Here is a 19,012-nt window from a genome sequence, read left to right as displayed (position 1 = left end):
CCACGTGTTTTCTACATGTAGCTACTGTTCTCCACGCGTTTTCTACGTGTAGCTACTGTTCTCCACGCGTTTTCTACATGTAGCTACTGTTCCCCACGCGTTTTCTACGTGTAGCCACTGTTCCCCAGGAGTTTTCTACGTGTAGCCACTGTTCCCCACGCGTTTTCTACGTGTAGCTACTGTTCCCCACGCGTTTTCTACGTGTAGCCACTGTTCTCCACGCGTTTTCTACGTGTAGCTACTGTTCCCCACGCGTTTTCTACGTGTAGCTACTGTTCCCCAGGAGTTTTCTACATGTAGCTACTGTTCCCCACGCGTTTTCTACGTGTAGCTACTGTTCCCCACGTGTTTTCTACATGTAGCTACTGTTCTCCACGCGTTTTCTACGTGTAGCTACTGTTCTCCACGCGTTTTCTACATGTAGCTACTGTTCCCCACGTGTTTTCTACATGTAGCTACTGTTCTCCACGCGTTTTCTACATGTAGCTACTGTTCCCCAGGAGTTTTCTACGTGTAGCCACTGTTCCCCACGTGTTTTCTACGTGTAGCCACTGTTCCCCACGTGTTTTCTACGTGTAGCTACTGTTCCCCACGCGTTTTCTAAGTGTAGCTACTGTTCCCCACGCGTTTTCTACGTGTAGCTACTGTTCCCCACGCGTTTTCTACGTGTAGCTACTGTTCCCCAGGAGTTTTCTACATGTAGCTACTGTTCCCCACGTGTTTTCTACATGTAGCTACTGTTCCCACGCGTTTTCTACGTGTAGCTACTGTTCCCCAGGAGTTTTCTACGTGTAGCTACTGTTCTCCACGCGTTTTCTACGTGTAGCTACTGTTCCCCACACGTTTTCTACGTGTAGCTACTGTTCCCCAGGAGTTTTCTACATGTAGCTACTGTTCCCCACGTGTTTTCTACATGTAGCTACTGTTCTCCACGCGTTTTCTACGTGTAGCTACTGTTCCCCAGGAGTTTTCTACGTGTAGCTACTGTTCTCCACGCGTTTTCTACGTGTAGCTACTGTTCCCCACGCGTTTTCTACGTGTAGCTACTGTTCCCCACGCGTTTTCTACGTGTAGCCACTGTTCCCCAGGAGTTTTCTACGTGTAGCTACTGTTCCCCACGCGTTTTCTACGTGTAGCTACTGTTCCCCACGCGTTTTCTACGTGTAGCCACTGTTCCCCACGCGTTTTCTACGTGTAGCCACTGTTCCCCAGGAGTTTTTTCTGTGTGTAGCCACTGTTCCCCACGCGTTTTCTACGTGTAGCCACTGTTCCCCACGCGTTTTCTACGTGTAGCTACTGTTCCCCAGGAGTTTTCTACGTGTAGCCACTGTTCCCCAGGAGTTTTCTACGTGTAGCTACTGTTCCCCACACGTTTTCTCGTGTAGCTACTGTTCCCACGCGTTTTCTACGTGTAGCCACTGTTCCCCAGGAGTATTCTGTGTGTAGCTACTGTTCCCCAGGAGTTTTCTACGTGTAGCCACTGTTCCCCACGCGTTTTCTACGTGTAGCCACTGTTCCCCACGCGTTTTCTACGTGTAGCCACTGTTCCCCAGGAGTTTTCTACGTGTAGCCACTGTTCCCCAGGAGTTTTCTACGTGTAGCTACTGTTCCCCACGCGTTTTCTACGTGTAGCCACTGTTCCCCACGCGTTTTCTACGTGTAGCCACTGTTCCCCAGGAGTTTTCTACGTGTAGCCACTGTTCCCCACGCGTTTTCTACGTGTAGCCACTGTTCCCCAGGAGTTTTCTACGTGTAGCTACGGTTCCCCACGCGTTTTCTACGTGTAGCTACTTTTCCCCACGCATTTTCTACGTGTAGCTACTGTTCCCCACACGTTTTCGTGTAACTGTTCCCCACGCGTTTTCTCTAGGAGTTTTCTACGTGTAGCTACTGTTCTCCACGCGTTTTCTACGTGTAGCTACTGTTCCCCACGCGTTTTCTACGTGTAGCTACTGTTCCCCAGGAGTTTTCTACATGTAGCTACTGTTCCCCACGTGTTTTCTACATGTAGCTACTGTTCTCCACGCGTTTTCTACGTGTAGCTACTGTTCCCCAGGAGTTTTCTCGTGTAGCTACTGTTCTCCACGCGTTTTCTGTGTAGCTACTGTTCCCCACGCGTTTTCTACGTGTGCAGCTACTGTTCCCCACGCGTTTTCTACGTGTAGCCACTGTTCCCCAGGAGTTTTCTACGTGTAGCTACTGTTCCCCACGCGTTTTCTACGTGTAGCCACTGTTCCCCAGGAGTTTTCTACGTGTTGTTCCCCAGGAGTTTTCTACGTGTAGCTTTTCCCCACGCGTTTTCTACGTGTAGCTGTTCCCCACTTTTCCCCACTGTTCCCCAGGAGTTTTCTACGTTTGTTCCCCAGGAGTTTTCTACGTGTAGCCACTGTTCCCCAGGAGTTTTCTACGTGTAGCTACTGTTCCCCACGCGTTTTCTACGTGTAGCCACTGTTCCCCACGCGTTTTCTACGTGTAGCCACTGTTCCCCAGGAGTATTCTGTGTGTAGCTACTGTTCCCCAGGAGTTTTCTACGTGTAGCTACTGTTCCCCACGCGTTTTCTGGAGCCGTGTAGCCACTGTTCCCACGCGTTTTCTACGTGTAGCCACTGTTCCCCAGGAGTTTTCTACGTGTAGCCACTGTTCCCCAGGAGTTTTCTACGTGTAGCTACTGTTCCCCACGCGTTTTCTACGTGTAGCCACTGTTCCCCACGCGTTTTCTACGTGTAGCCACTGTTCCCCAGGAGTTTTCTACGTGTAGCCACTGTTCCCCAGGAGTTTTCTCCGTGTAGCTACTGTTCCCCACGCGTTTTCTACGTGTAGCCACTGTTCCCCAGGAGTTTTCTACGTGTAGCCACTGTTCCCCACGCGTTTTCTACGTGTAGCCACTGTTCCCCAGGAGTTTTCTACGTGTAGCTATGGTTCCCCACGCGTTTTCTACGTGTAGCTACTTTTCCCCACGCATTTTCTACGTGTAGCTACTGTTCCCCACACGTTTTCTACGTGTAGCTACTGTTCCCCACGCGTTTTCTACGTGTAGCTACTGTTCCCCAGGAGTTTTCTACGTGTAGCTACTGTTCCCCAGGAGTTTTCTACGTGTAGCTACTGTTCCCCACGCGTTTTCTACGTGTAGCCACTGTTCCCCACGCGTTTTCTACTACACTGTTCCCCAGGAGTTTTCTCGTGTAGGTTTTCCCCACGCATTTTCTACGTGTAGCTACTGTTCCCCACACGTTTTCTACGTTTTTCTTTTCTACGTGTAGCCACTGTTCCCCAGGAGTTTTCTACGTGTAGCCACTGTTCCCCAGGAGTTTTCTACGTTAGCTACTGTTCCCCACGCGTTTTTTCTCGTGTAGCCACTGTTCCCCAGGAGTTTTCTGTAGCCACTGTTCCCCAGGAGTTTTCTACGTGTACTGTTCCCCAGGAGTTTTCTACGTGTAGCTACTGTTCCCCAGGATGTTTTCTTCTACGTGTAGCCACTTTTCTGAAGTTCCCCAGGAGTTTTCTACGTGTAGTATGCCACTGTTCCCCACAACATTCTACGTGTAGCTACTGTTCCCCAATTTTCTACGTTTTTATTTTCTACGTGTAGCTACTTTTCCCCAATTCTTTTCCCAAAGAGTTTTCTACGTGTAGCTACTGTTCCCCAGGAGTTTTCTACGTAGCTACTACGTTTTCTACGTGTAGCTTTTTCTACCAGAGTTTTCTTCCATGTGGAGTTTTCTAACGTTTTTCTAGCGTGTTTTACTGTATAGCCACTGTTCCCCCAGGAGTTTTCTACGTGTAGCCACTGTTCCCCAATTGTTCAGGAGTTTTCATGTAGCTTTTTCTGTGTGATTTTCCACGCGTTTTTCTCTACGTGTAGCTAACGCGTTTTCTACGTGTAGCTACTTTCCCCAAACTGTTTTTTCTACGTTGTAGCCACTGTTCCCCAGGTAGTTTTCTGCGTGTAGCTTGTTCCCCATGTTTTCTACGTGTAGCTACTGTTCCCCACGCTTTTCTACGTAGCCACTGTTCCCCAGGAGTTTTCTACGTGTAGCCACCCCAGGAGTTTTCTACGTGTTAAAAGTAGTTTTCTTTTTCCCACGCATTTTCTACGTGTAGCTACTGTTCCCCACGCGTTTTCTTGTAGCCACTGTTCCCCACGCGTTTTTGTGTAGCTACTTTTCCCCAGGAGTTTTCTACGTGTAGCTATGTTCCCCAAAGTACTTAGCCACTTTCCCCAGGAGTTTTCTACATACTACTGTTCCCCATTTTCTATGTAGCCACTGTTCCCCACGTTGTTTTCTACTGTTCCCCAGTCAGCCACTGTTCCCCAGGAGTTTTCTACTGTAGCCACTGTTCCCCAGGAGTTTTCTACGTGTAGCTACTGTTCCCCACGCGTTTTCTTGTGTACTGTTGTTCTACTTTTCTACCGCTACTGTTCCCCACTTTTCTATGTTCCCCACGTTTCCAGGCGTTTTCTACGTGTAGCTACTGTTCTACTGTTGTTCCCAGGAGTTTTCTACATGTAGCCACTGTTCCCCACTTTTTCTACGTGTGCTACTGTTCTACTTTTCCCCAGTACTTTTCTACTACGTGTAGCCACTGTTCCCAGCTACTGTTCCCCAGGGTTTTCTACGTGTACCACTGTTCCCCAGGAGTTTTCTACGTGTAGCTACTGTTCCCCACGCGTTTTCTACGTTGTAGCCACTGTTCCCCAGGAGTTTTCTTGTAGCCACTGTTCCCCAGAGTTTTCTACGTGTAGCTACTGCCCCACGCGTTTTTCTGGTGTTCCACCACGCGTTTTCTACGTGTAGCCACTGTTCCCCAGGAGTTTTCTGTTCCCCACGCGTTTTCTATGTGTAGCTTTTCTCTGTTGTTCCCCAGCCACTGTTCCCCGCGTTTTTCTACTTTTCTACGTGTAGCCACTGTTCCCCAGCGTACTTTTCCCGTGTAGCTACTGTTCCCCACAATATTTTCTGTGTAGCTACTTTTCTCCTACTGTTCCCCACGCGTTTTCTACTTTTCTTCTACGTGTAGCTACTGTTCCCCAACATTTTCTACCTACTGTTCCCCACGCGTTTTCTCGTGTAGCCACTGTTCCCCAGGAGTTTTCTTGTAGCTACGCGTTTTCTACGTGTAGCTGTTCCCCACGTTCGGAGTTTTCTACGTGTAGCCACTGTTCCCCAGGAGTTTTCTACTGTAGCTACTGTTCCCCACGTGTTTTCTACATGTAGCTACTGTTCTCCACGCCCTACGTGTAGCTACTGTTCCACGCGTTTTCTAGGTTTTAGCTACTGTTCCCAGGAGTTTTCATGTAGCCACTGTTTTTCTCGTGTAGCCACTGTTCCCCAGGGTTTTCTCGTTTGTTCCCAGAGTTTTTTCTACGTGTAGCCACTGTTCCCAGGAGTTTTCTACGTGTGATAGTGGCAGCTGTTCCCCACGCGTTTTCTCCTTCCCCAGCAATGTAGCCACTGTTCCCCAGGAGTTTTCTCGTGTAGCCACTGTTCAAACTTACTTTTTTCTGTGTAGCCACTGTTCCCCAGGAGTTTTTTCTACGTGTAGCCACTGTTCCCCATTTCATAACTAAATATCTGTTCTTTTTCTAAATGTAGCCACTGTTCCCCACGCGTTTTCTACGTGTAGCCACTGTTCCCCAGGAGTTTTCTGCGTGGCAGCCACTGTTCCCCAGGAGTTTTCTCGTGTAGCTCTGTTCCCCACTTTTCTACGTGAGCCATTTCCCCAGGATTTTCTACATTAGCTACTGTTCCCCACGTGTAGAGCTACTTACGACCGTGTTACTTTTCCCACGCGTTTTCTCGTGTAGCTACTGTTCCCCACGCGTTTTCTACGTGTAGCTACTGTTCCCCACGTGTTTTCTACGTGTGTAGCTACTGTTCCCCACGGTTTTCTACGTGTAGCTACTGTTCCCCACGCGTTTTCTACGTGTAGCTACTGTTCCCCACGTTTTCTACGTGTAGCTACTGTTCCCCACGCGTTTTCTACGTGTAGCTACTGTTCCCCACGCGTTTTCTACGTGTAGTTCCCCACTGTTCCCCACGCGTTTTCTACGTGTAGCTACTGTTCCCCACGCATTTTCTACGTTTTTCCCCACGCTTTTCTGTGTAGCCACTGTTCCCCACGCATTTTCTAAGTGTAGCCACTGTTCCCCACGCGTTTTCTACGTGTAGCTACTGTTCCCCACGCATTTTCTAATGTAGCCACTGTTCCCCACGCGTTTTCTACGTGTAGCTACTTTTCCCCACGCATTTTCTACGTGTAGCTACTGTTCCCCACGCGTTTTCTACGTGTAGCTACTTTTCCCCAGGCGTTTTCTACGTGTAGCCACTGTTCCCCACGCGTTTTCTACGTGTAGCCACTGTTCCCCATGCGTTTTCTACGTGTAGCCACTGTTCCCCACGGTTTTCTACGTGTAGCCACTGTTCCCCACGCGTTTTCTACGTGTAGCTACTGTTCCCCACGCGTTTTCTACGTGTAGCTACTGTTCCCCACGCGTTTTCTACGTGTAGCTACTGTTCCCCACGCGTTTTCTACGTGTAGCTACTGTTCCCCAGTACTTTTCTACGTGTAGCTACTTTTCCCCAATACTTTTCTGTGTGTAGCCACTGTTCCCCAAAACTTTCTGTGTAGCTACTTTTCCCCAATACTTTTCTGTGTAGCTACTTTTCCCCATACTTTTCTGTGTAGCTACTGTTCCCCAATTTTCTGTGTAGCTACTTTCCCCAGTACTTTTCTATGTGTAGCTACTTTTCCCCAATACTTTTCTATGTGTAGCTACTTTTCCCCAATACTTTTCTATGTGTAGCTACTTTTCCCCAATACTTTTCTATGTGTAGCTACTTTTCCCCAATACTTTTCTGTGTAGCTACTTTTCCCAAAACCTTTCTGTGTAGCTACTTTTCCCCAATACTTTTCTGTGTGTAGCTACTTTTCCCCAATACTTTTCTGTGTAGCTACTTTTCCCCAATACTTTTCTGTGTAGCTACTTTTTCCCAATACTTTTCTATGTGTAGCTACTTTTCCCCAATACTTTTCTGTGTAGCTACTTTTCCCCAATACTTTTCTGTGTAGCTACTTTTCCCCAATACCTTTCTGTGTAGCTACTTTTTCCCAATACTTTTCTATGTGTAGCTACTTTTCCCCAATACTTTTCTGTGTAGCTACTTTTCCCCAATACTTTTCTATGTGTAGCTACTTTTCCCCAATACTTTTCTATGTGTAGCTACTTTTCCCCAATACTTTTCTATGTGTAGCTACTTTTCCCCAATACTTTTCTGTGTAGCTACTTTTCCCCAATACTTTTCTATGTGTAGCTACTTTTCCCAGTACAGTACTTTTCTACGTGTAGCTACTTTTCCCCAGTACTTTTCTATGTGTAGCTACTTTTCCCCAGTACTTTTCTACGTGTAGCTACTTTTCCCCAGTACTTTTCTATGTGTAGCTACTTTTCCCCAGTACTTTTCTATGTGTAGCTACTTTTCCCCAATACTTTTCTATGTGTAGCTACTTTTCTCCAGTACTTTTCTGTGTAGCTACTTTTTCCCAATACTTTTCTATGTGTAGCTACTTTTCCCCAATATTTTTCTACGTGTAGCTACTTTTCTCCAGTACTTTTCTGTGTAGCTACATTTTTTCCAGTACTTTTCCATGTGTAGCTGCTTTCCTCCAGTACTTTTCTATGTGTAGCTACTTTTCTCCAGTACTTTTCTGTGTAGCTACATTTTTTCCAGTACTTTTCCATGTGTAGCTGCTTTCCTCCAGTACTTTTCTATGTGTAGCTACTTTTCTCCAGTACCATGCTAGATTAACTTTAAGATAAACATTAGGAAATGTAGATGGATACATTATTTCTATGATAAACATTAGAAATATGATGGCCATTCATAATTTTTGCAAAACATTGTGAGATAATTTACTTGTGTGGCTGCCAGCCAAATAGCGTTGCCTCTGATGAAAATGAATCTATTTTCTGCTGAATGTGTTGTGTTGCACTGAAGTATTTTCTGTGAAGGTTAACTATAGTTGTGCGTCCCTGATCAATCTATTGAAGCAAAAAAACACTGTTGCCTTTTCAATGTGAAGTGTGAGCCCTATCAACACACAGCTGGACTCACCTGCTCCCGCTTTCTCTCCCGCTATTTACTAACAAACACATGTCTGACTCAACTGTTCTGGGGAACTATGGTGAGCTTCATAATGTAAAATAATGTGACAGGTGAAATGAAGAACGCGATCTGCTTTATCAAGTTGACTGCAGGTATTCACTTAAAGTAGCTGCACATATTAAAATGTGTTGAAAAACTTCGAAGAAATAGCAACAGTTTGAAAAAACATCCAGTGACTGTTTCCAGATACCCCAGTACACAGTATACAGTGGGGCAAAAAAGTATTTAGTCAGCCACCAATTGTGCAAGTTCTCCCACTTAAAAAGATGAGAGAGGCCTGTGATTTTCATCATAGGTACACTTCAACTATGACAGACAAAATGAGAAAAAAAAATCCAGAAAATCACATTGTAGGATTTTTAATGAATTTATTTGCAAATTATGATGGAAAATAAGTATTTGGTGAATAACAAAAGTTTCTCTCAATACTTTTCTATATACCCTTTGTTGGCAATGACAGAGGTCAAACGTTTTCTGTTTTCACACACTGTTGCTGGTATTTTGGCCCATTCCTCCATGCAGATCTCCTCTAGAGCTGTGACGTTTTGGGGCTGTTGCTGGGCAACACGGACTTTCAACTCCCTCCAAAGATTTTCTATGGGGTTGAGATCTGGAGACTGGCTAGGCCACACCAGAACCTTGAAATGCTTCTTACGAAGCCACTCCTTTGTTGCCCGGGGGGTGTGTTTGGGATCATTGTCATGCTGAAAGAGCCAGCCACATTTCATCTTCAATGCCCTTGCTGATGGAAGGAGGTTTTCACTCAAAATCTCACGATACATGGCCCCATTCATTCTTTCCTTTACACGGATCAGTCGTCCTGGTCCCTTTGCAGAAAAACAGCCCCAAAGCATAATGTTTCCACCCCCATGCTTCACAGTAGGTATGGTGTTCTTTGGATGCAACTCAGCATTCTTTGTCCTCCAAACACGACGAGTTGAGTTTTTACCAAAAAGTTATATTTTGGTTTCATCTGACCATATGACATTCTCCCAATCTTCTTCTCAATCATCCAAATGCTCTCTAGCAAACTTCAGACGGGCCTGGACATGTACTGGCTTAAGCAGGGGGACACGTCTGGCACTGCAGGATTTGAGTCACTGGCGGCGTAGTGTGTTACTGATGGTAGGCTTTGTTACTTTGGTCCCAGCTCTCTACAGGTCATTCACTAGGTCCCCCCTGTGTGGTTCTGGGATTTTTGCTCACCGTGTGATCATTTTGGGGTGAGATCTTGCGTGGAGCCCCAGATCGAGGGAGATTATCAGTGGTCTTGTATGTCTTCCATTTCCTAATAATTGCTCCCACAGTAGATTTCTTCAAACCAAGCTGTTTAACTATTGCAGATTCAGTCTTCCCAGCCTGGTGCAGGTCTACAATTTTGTTTTTGGTGTCCTTGGACACCTCTTTGGTCTTGGCCATAATGGAGTTTGGAGTGTGACTGTTTGAGGTTGTGGACAGGTGTTTTTTATACTGATAACAAGTTCAAACAGGTGCCATTAATACAGGTAACGAGTGGAGGACAGAGGAGCCTCTTAAAGAAGAAGTTACAGGTCTGTGAGAGCCAGAAATGTTGCTTGTTTGTAGGTGACCAAATACTTACTTTCCACCATAATTTGCAAATAAATCCATAAAAATTCCTACAATGTGATTTTCTGGATTTTTTTCTTCTCATTTTGTCTGTCATAATTGAAGTGTACCTATGATGAAAATTACAGGCCTCTCTCATCTTTTTAAGTGGGAGAACTTGCACAATTGGTGGCTGACTAAATACTTTTTTGCCCCACTGTATATACACACATATCCAAAATAATGTATGTGATTCCAAAATCCACTGCTTCAAACAGAAAGAGTAACTTTCATATGATTAATAAAACAAAATCGATATGGTCATTAACATGGTTCTTCAGTAATTATGCTTAGTGGTTTGATACACGCTTGATGTCTAGCTGTTTAGTTACGTGGGTTAATTATTGCAAAGCAACAGCTGATTGAGGAAAGGACTTTCTGAATGACAGTCAAGTGATAGAGATTTTCTCTTACGGCAGTCAAGATAATTAGCCTACTTCGTGGACAACATTAAATCAAGATTCCTGAGGTAAGATTACGGTCCGCGTACATTTTGATTGTTGTTTTCCCCCCGAGTTAAAAGGGAGCAATCGGGAATGTGAAAACGGCCTGTATATTCATTTTTGAATAGAAATTTTAAAAATGACTTGATATTGCGAAGTTCAAATGTGGGAGGGGTTAAATGTGGAATTTTTTATTTTATTTATTTCACCTTCATTTAACCAGGTAGGCGAGTTGAGAACAAGTTCTCATTTACAACTGCGACCTGGCCAAGATAAAGCAAAGCAGTGTGAACAGACAACATAGAGTTACACATGGAGTAAACAATTAACAAGTCAATAACACAGTAGAAAAAAAGAGAGTCTATATACATTGTGTGCAAAAGGCATGAGGAGGTAGGCGAATAATTACAATTTTGCAGATGGTCATGTACAGGTAGAGATATTGGTGTGCAAAAGAGCAGAAAAGTAAATAAATATAAACAGTATTGGGATGAGGTAGGTAAAATTGGGTGGGCTATTTACCGATAGACTATGTACAGCTGCAGCAATCGGTTAGCTGCTCAGATAGCAGATGTTTGAAGTTGGTGAGGGAGACAAAAGTCTCCAACTTCAGCGATTTTTGCAATTCGTTCCAGTCACAGGCAGCAGAGAACTGGAACGAAAGGCGGCCAAATGAGGTGTTGACTTTAGGGATGATCAGTGAGATACACCTGCTGGAGCGCGTGCTACGGGTGGGTAGGTGTTGCCATCGTGACCAGTGAACTGAGATAAGGCGGAGCTTTACCTAGCATGGACTTATAGATGACCTGGAGCCAGTGGGTCTGGCGACGAATATGTAGCGAGGGCCAGCCGACTAGAGCATACAGGTCGCAGTGGTGGGTGGTATAAGGTGCTTTAGTAACAAAACGGATGGCACTGTGATAAACTGCATCCAGTTTGCTGAGTAGAGTATTGGAAGCTATTTTGTAGATGACATCGCCGAAGTCGAGGATCGGTAGGATAGTCAGTTTTACTAGGGTAAGTTTGGCAGCGTGAGTGAAGGAGGCTTTGTTGCGGAATAGAAAGCCGACTCTAGATTTGATTTTAGATTGGAGATGTTTGATATGAGTCTGGAAGGAGAGTTTACAGTCTAGCCAGACACCTAGGTACTTATAGATGTCCACATATTCTAGGTCGGAACCATCCAGGGTGGTGATGCTAGTCGGGCGTGCGGGTGCAGGCAGCGAATGGTTGAAAAGCATGCATTTGGTTTTACTAGCGTTTAAGAGCAGTTGGAGGGCCACGGAAGGAGTGTTGTATGGCATTGAAGCTCGTTTGGAGGTTAGATAGCACAGTGTCCAAGGACGGGCCGGAGTATACAGAATGGTGTCGTCTGCGTAGAGGTGGATCAGGGAATCGCCCGCAGCAAGAGCAACATCATTGATATATACAGAGAAAAGAGTCGGCCCGAGAATTGAACCCTGTGGCACCCCCATAGAGACTGCCAGAGGACCAGACAGCATGCCCTCCGATTTGACACACTGAACTCTGTCTGCAAAGTAATTGGTGAACCAGGCAAGGCAGTCATCCGAAAAACCGAGGCTACTGAGTCTGCCGATAAGAATATGGTGATTGACAGAGTCGAAAGCCTTGGCCAGGTCGATGAAGACGGCTGCACAGTACTGTCTTTTATCGATGGCGGTTATGATATTGTTTAGTACCTTGAGTGTGGCTGAGGTGCACCCGTGACCGGCTCGGAAACCAGATTGCACAGCGGAGAAGGTACGTGGGATTCGAAATGGTCAGTGACCTGTTTGTTGACTTGGATTTCGAAGACCTTAGATAGGCAGGGCAGGATGGATATAGGTCTGTAACAGTTTGGGTCCAGGGTGTCTCCCCCTTTGAAGAGGGGGATGACTGCGGCAGCTTTCCAATCCTTGGGGATCTCAGACAATCTGAAAGAGAGGTTGAACAGGCTGGTAATAGGGGTTGCGACAATGGCGGCGAATAGTTTCAGAAATAGAGGGTCCAGGTTTTGCAGCTCTTTCAGAACATCTGCTATCTGGATTTGGGTGAAGGAGAAGCTGGAGAGGCTTGGGCGAGTAGCCCGTTTGAGTAGCCAGGAGGAAGGCATGGCCAGCCGTTGAGAAATGCTTGTTGAAGTTTTCGATATTCATGGATTTATCGGTGGTGTCCGTGTTACCTAGCCTCAGTGCAGTGGGCAGCTGGGAGGAGGTGCTCTTGTTCTCCATGGACTTTACAGTGCCTGGTGAAGTGCTCAGCCAACACTTCCTGTCCTTTCAAAGTAGGAGGTCACACTTCCATGAATTAATAGCTGCCCATACCGGGCCACAGTGCCAAGATAAGGTAACATATCTCAATTTCTGAATAATAATTAGTGTGTATTTACTTATTAATGAACAGCTGTTACTGTAAATGGTTAGCTGACTGATATGTCCTAGCTAATCATTGGTAGTCTTATTAAATGGTGATATCCAGCCGAAACAACAGTATCTATTGCTAGACTAGAGATATGCCCTAACTATAGTTAGTCAGTGGTTGCACATCTAACTAGCTGGAATGAAGCACACGTGTAAATTATATAATTTCAGTGTTTCCAGCAGCTCTCCAGCTACCAAGGCCTGCCTGATCAGCCTGATAGGGTGCTGTGGGTGTGTCCAGCTTACACCTGTCTGTGTGTATAGCAATGGAATGAAACATCCAACCAATGCCTCAAGTGTTGTGCTGTAGGTCCACCCCACACCAGACGGGTTCTGGGGTCCAGAAACCACTACTACCCCAAGACACTTGTGGAGATCTGAGAGAATTGGACAGAATTGGACACTCAATGTCAGCAAAACAAAAGAGATGATCATGGACTTCAGGAAACGGTAAAGGGAGCACCCCCCTATCCACATCAACGGGACATCAGTGGAGAAGGTGGAAAGTTTTAAGTTCCTCTGTATACATATCACCGACAAACTGAAATGGTCCAGCCTGAAAATGGGGCTTGTCACCGAAAAGCCTCACTAACTTTTACTGGTGCACAATTGAGAACATCCTGTCGGGCTGCATCACCGCCTGGTAGGGCAACTGTACCGCCCCCAACCGAAGGGCTTTCCAGAGGGTGGTGCAGTCGGCACAAAGCATCACCGGGGGCAAACTACCTGCCCTCCAGGACACCTACAACACCCGATGTCACAGGAAGGCAAAAAAGATAATCAAGGACAATAACACAGCGAGCCACTACCTGTTCACCCCGCTATCATCCAGAAGGGGAGGTCAGTACAGATGCATCAAAGCTGGGACAGAGAGATCGATAAACAGCTTCTATCTCATCGCCATCAGATTGTTAAACAGCCATCACTAGAACAGGGAGGCAGCTGCCTACCTACAGACTTGATATCATTGGCCACTTTAATAAACGGAACACTAGTCACTTTAATAATGCCACTTTAAGAATGTTTACATATCTCGTATTACTCATCTCATGTATATACTGTATCCTACACTATCTATTGGGGCGGCAGGTAGCCTAGTAGTCATCTCATGTATATACTGTATCCTACACTATCTATTGGGGCGGCAGGTAGCCTAGTAGTCATCTCATGTATATACTGTATCCTACACTATCTATTGGGGCGGCAGGTAGCCTCGTAGTCATCTCATGTATATACTGTATCCTACACTATCTATTGGGGCGGCAGGTAGCCTAGTAGTTAGAGCATTGGGCCAGTAACCCAAAGGTTACTAGATCGAATACCCGAGCTGACAATGTAAACATCTGTCATTCTGCCCCTGAACAAGGCAGTTAACCCACTGTTCCTAGGCTGTCATTGTAAATAAGAATTTGTTCTTAACTGACTTGCCTAGTTAAATAAAGATAAAATAAAATAAAAATTGCATCTGAGCTGCTCTGTCACTACTCATTCATATATTTTTATATTTCTATATTCTTAACCCATTCATTTACTAGATTGTGTTTCCCATCTCACCTTCTTATCAATGGGTTTTTGAGAAGGGTGTCAGGAATTTAGGAAATGCAATTTAGATTCTCCCCTTTTTTCCTCCATTCCTCACCTCCCTCTCAAAGCACATTGGGGGAGAGGAGGGAAGGTTCCTCCCCTCGGGCTCCAATGCACTTTCAAGGAATGGAGGAAACAAGGACAGAGGAATCAAGAATGTGATGTCTAGTTTTCACACACACACCATTAAAACTTTACAGATTATAATAATTTCATTATTGGTTATTATTTTTAATATTATTATTGTCAATGATTTTGTTGACAGAACCCATTGTATTATATTATTGTATTAAATGATCATATAAACTATTACAAAATATAGAAATGCTGTTTATCTTTTGCTGTTTAGCATTGGGTATAAATGATAGAGAAGTTGACTAAAGCACTAACAGACATGCAGTGTCCGTGTTTCATGTGACATGTTTTAATGACATGTAGATGTTTTGTTGTTGCTCGAGTTAAGGTCTTGTGCCTACCTAGACTCCTGTAACTACACATGAAGCTGCAAGAAAATCACATTTAAATGTATATCAAACCATTTAGAAATGTTGACCCTGATGTCACATAGAAAAGAAAGACACACGTAAGCTAAGATAGTAACTGCTACCTCAGAAGGGCTATGTGTCAGGCCTCGCAGCACCTGTGTGTAAATGTGTGTATTAACCTGTCTGCCCCTCCCTCTCTCCAGGCTGAGATGGGTCGTCTGAGGGAGAAGCTTCGCCAGGCCGAGGAGCAGCTCCAAGCGTCTCGCCAGCAGGCCGCCATGTTGGTGTCAGAGCTCCGCGACTCAGCGAGTGCCCGCGACCGCACCATGACCGAGCTGTACCGCGCCCGCCTGGAGGTCGACGCCCTCCGCGCAAGCCTGGCCGATGCCCAGGCCGAGTGCCGGCGAATGGAGACGCAGCTGGACCGCATGAGGACCACGTCCCAACAGGAAGTGGTAAGGAGACCATAGATATCCACAGATGGATCTTTCTTAGTTTTTAAGAATAGAAATGTAAGAGGAATGTACAACTGCTGTGTGCTGTAGACAAATTGAGTAACAGAATTCCAGTATTGAATGATTTATTTGTGCTGAACTACTCCCCCTCCCTCTTTCTCAGGGTGTGGGGACCTCCAGTGAGGGGGGGTGTGTGGTGTCTGAGGCGGAGGCTGAGCTACAGAGAGAAGTGGAGGAGCTGAAGCTGCGTCTCCACATGGCCGCTGAGCACTACAAGGAGAAGTACAGGGAGTGTCAGCGACTCCGCAGGCAGGTGGCCAAGATCAGCGAGGCCCAGGGGGTGAGTCTGTCTGTCTGCAGTACTGTAATACACCACACCATAGCGCCATCTAGTGGCACACACCCAAGGCCACTGACAGGTTGCTTCCTTATATAGTCCACTACTTTTGACCAGTGCCCATACATATATGTTCCCTATATAGTGCACTACTTTTGACCAGGGCCCATACGGCTCTCTTTCCTATATAGTGCACTACTTTTGACCAGGGCCCATACGGCTCTCTTCCCTATATAGTGCACTACATTTCATAAGTGCCCTTAGGGCTCTGGTCAAAAGTAATGAATGTTAGTGAATAAGGTGCCATTTCATAAGCAGCAAAGCGGTCTCCTATGTCCCCAGCCTGATTCAGCAACAGAAACATTATATCTAATGACTGGGAGTTTATCATTGGGGTACATCTCAATGGTCTGAAATGGCTTCCTCAACTTATTTCCCCTTTATGTCTGTAGGAGTCAAAGAGAAACGCTGCTACTGAGACGACACAGGAGCCACTGACACCCAGTCCAGAGTCACCTACAGCAGGTACTGACACACACACAGACACACACACACACACACACACACACACACACACACTTTTCTCTTTAATACTAAGTCCTCTAACTTCTGTGTGTTTGCAGGCAATCTGGCTGCAGCTGTGCTGAGAGACACTGAGAGGCCTGCTGTCCCTAACCGCAGTTACAAAGACAGGGAACACACATACACCAATACATTCTCAGGCATGGAAACCATGAGAGTAGGGGAGAAGGAGTGGAAGGGGAGAAATGGGGGAGAGAGGGAAGTGAGTGGAGGAGAGGAAGGGAAAGAAGAGGGAAGTGTGGAAGAGGAGAGGAAGAAGGACAGGAGTGTAGGAGGGGAGTTCATGAGCATGAAGATGGAGAGTTGGGTGGAGGTGGAGAATGAGAGGAGGAGTGCTGAAGAGGTGGATGAGAGGAGGAGTGTGGAGGAGGTAGAGAAAGAGCAGACTCGTTCGGTGGAGGAGGAGCTGGCGAGGATGGAGGAGAAGTGGGCGGAGCAGTGTGCTATCAACGAAACGCTCAAACAGAGACTGGCCAATGAGGAGGAGCGATTCAGGGTGAGTCATCCACACACACACACACACACGATCATGCTCACATTTAACCACATTTGTACACACACACATGGACGCACACATTCTGGCACACAAACACACCCCGTCTCTTTGCCAGGTTGATAAGGTTGTGTCTAGGTCAGCCCTGTGAGGTTAGCTTGGTTGTTACTCTTTAACCGTTCATCACCATGGTCCTCTACACTGAATGTGTGTGTTTCTCACGATTAAGTGTGTACTTCTCGCTCAGTGAGGGTGTGTGTGTTTCAGTTTCAATGCACAAGTACAGTGAAATACCTTCCTTTCTAGCTCTGTGTGTGTGCTTGATCTCTGGGAGTGAGTGTGTGCTTGATCTCTGGGAGTGAGTGTGTGCTTGATCTCTGGGAGTGAGTGTGTGCTTGATCTCTGGGAGTGAGTGTGTGCTTGATCTCTGGGAGTGAGTGTGTGCTTGATCTCTGGGAGTGAGTGTGTGCTTGATCTCTGGGAGTGAGTGTGTTTATCTGTGCAGTAAATAGTATTCTCTCTCTTGATAATGTCTCCAGATAGAGATAAATACACAGTTATAACCCCAAGCCCCAGACACACAGATACACATGCTTTATAGCTGTTTACATCACACACACACTGGGGAGGAGAGGAGGGCAAAGGGAAGAGAAGAGGGGAGGATATACGAGGAGATGACAGAAAAGAGGAGGAGAGGAATGGAGAGAATTGCACTATTGCAGCCCCCTTCACCAAGAACAAGGGAGAGAAATGGAGGAGGAGGGAAAGGGATAGATACTGTAGAAAGAGATAATGGGGAAAAGACAGACGAGGGAAAGTCGGAGGGAGGGAGGGAGGGAGGGAGAGTCGGAGGGAGGGAGGGAGGGAGAGTCGGAGGGAGGGAGGGAGAGTCGGGGGGAGGGAGAGGGAGTCGGAGGAAGGTAGAGTCGGAGGGAGGGAGAGGGAGTCGGAGGAAGGTAGAGTCGGAGGGAGTCGGCGGGAGAGAGAGCGAGGGAGTGAAGGAGAGTTGGAGAGAGGTCGGGAAGGAGAGTCGGGGGAGGGAGAGTCGGGAGGAGCTGAAGAGGGGGGAGGGAGGGGGAGATTTGGGGAGATAGTGGGAAGAGAGTCGGGTGGAGAGTTGGAGAGAGGGGGAGTCAGGCAGAGTAGCTGCCTTTGTAGTTGTTTGAGAAGAGCCCAGTCACACAGCCATGTAAACTTTGCTTGATTTATATTTACCCCAGTGCACTAGACTAGGTTATGTCTGGGATGGTATATACATGATGACTTACAATGGGTTCTTAAAGAATAAATCTGTAAGTTCTCTGTTCCTTGTGGCCAATGGGTACAGTGTTTGTCTGATGGTCTGTTTCCTCTGTGTAGATCCAGATGGCAGAAAGGGCCATAGAGGTGACAGAGCTGAAGGAGAGTCTGGCTCAGGCCCTCAGAGAGAAGGACCAACTCAAGGAGGTACTATGAGCATTCATACAGCTGTCATAGCATATGACCTCAGGAAATACACAGTTTACACAGCTGTTAAAACATCAGGACACTGGACCTATGAGCTGTCATATGTTTGAGATGGTATAAAATGCTTTCATAGAGCTACTGCTGAAGCCTGTGTTTAGCTGTTATAAGCCTACCAAAGCACTGGATACCCCAACACAGCTTCCTCCCTCTGCCCCAATTTCTAGATTCAACTAATGAAACACCCGTCCCTGTACTGTACTGCCGTAGTACACTAACCATTAAATGGTGGAAATGCCAGCCTTCGTGTCTGTTTCACCCCGCGGTCAACCTCGTTTAAATGTTAGACCGGATAGCCCTGCACTAATGAAGTCATCAAGAGAGGGAGGAAGAAAAAGGTGGGAAGGAGAAAGAAAGGGAAGAGGGGGAGGCACCTTCAGCAAGCATGCGAGAGCTACATGGGCTGGTGTTTGACACCTCACAGTAAGACTAGATTATTCAGGCAGTTGACCAGATAGAACTGCAGGTAGAACTGTTTGGTGTTCTATGATAGAAAACCCTGAAGTTGCTCCTAATTGTACATAAGCTCCAATGGATCATTTCAGATCTAGGAGAGGTGTCTAGGTATAGGAAAGGATATTTCAGATCTAGGAGAGGTGTCTAGGTATAGGAAAGGATATTTCAGATCTAGGAGAGGTGTCTAGGTATAGGAAAGGATATTTCAGATCTAGGAGAGGTGTCTCGGTATAGGAAAGGGTATTTCAGATCTAGGAGAGGTGTCCAGGTATAGGAAATTGTATTTCAGATCTAGGAGAGGTGTCTAGGTATAGGAAAGGGTATTTCAGATCTAGGAGAGGTGTCGTGGTATAGGAAAGGGTTTTTCAGATCTAGGAGAGGTGTCCAGGTATAGGAAAGGGTATTTCAGATCTAGGAGAGGTGTCTAGGTATAGGAAAGGGTATTTCAGATCTAGGAGAGGTG

General features: G+C 46.2%; 1 protein-coding gene across 1 annotated transcript in view; it reads left to right on the top strand.

The window, feature by feature from the left end:
* Positions 1–19,012, top strand: part of LOC135551869 (tax1-binding protein 1 homolog A-like) — a 53,232-nt gene that overhangs the window by 19,834 nt on the left and 14,386 nt on the right. The window contains 5 exon segments of the mRNA XM_064983141.1: positions 14,927–15,178; positions 15,342–15,518; positions 15,968–16,040; positions 16,139–16,593; positions 17,950–18,036. Of these exon segments, the coding sequence (XP_064839213.1) occupies positions 14,927–15,178; positions 15,342–15,518; positions 15,968–16,040; positions 16,139–16,593; positions 17,950–18,036 (1,044 nt within the window).

The sequence above is a fragment of the Oncorhynchus masou genome, chromosome 13, assembly GCF_036934945.1.
Source record: "Oncorhynchus masou masou isolate Uvic2021 chromosome 13, UVic_Omas_1.1, whole genome shotgun sequence".
NCBI lineage: Eukaryota > Metazoa > Chordata > Actinopteri > Salmoniformes > Salmonidae > Oncorhynchus > Oncorhynchus masou.
Note: the sequence above shows the minus strand (reverse complement) of the source record. Positions and strands in the feature narration are given on the sequence as shown.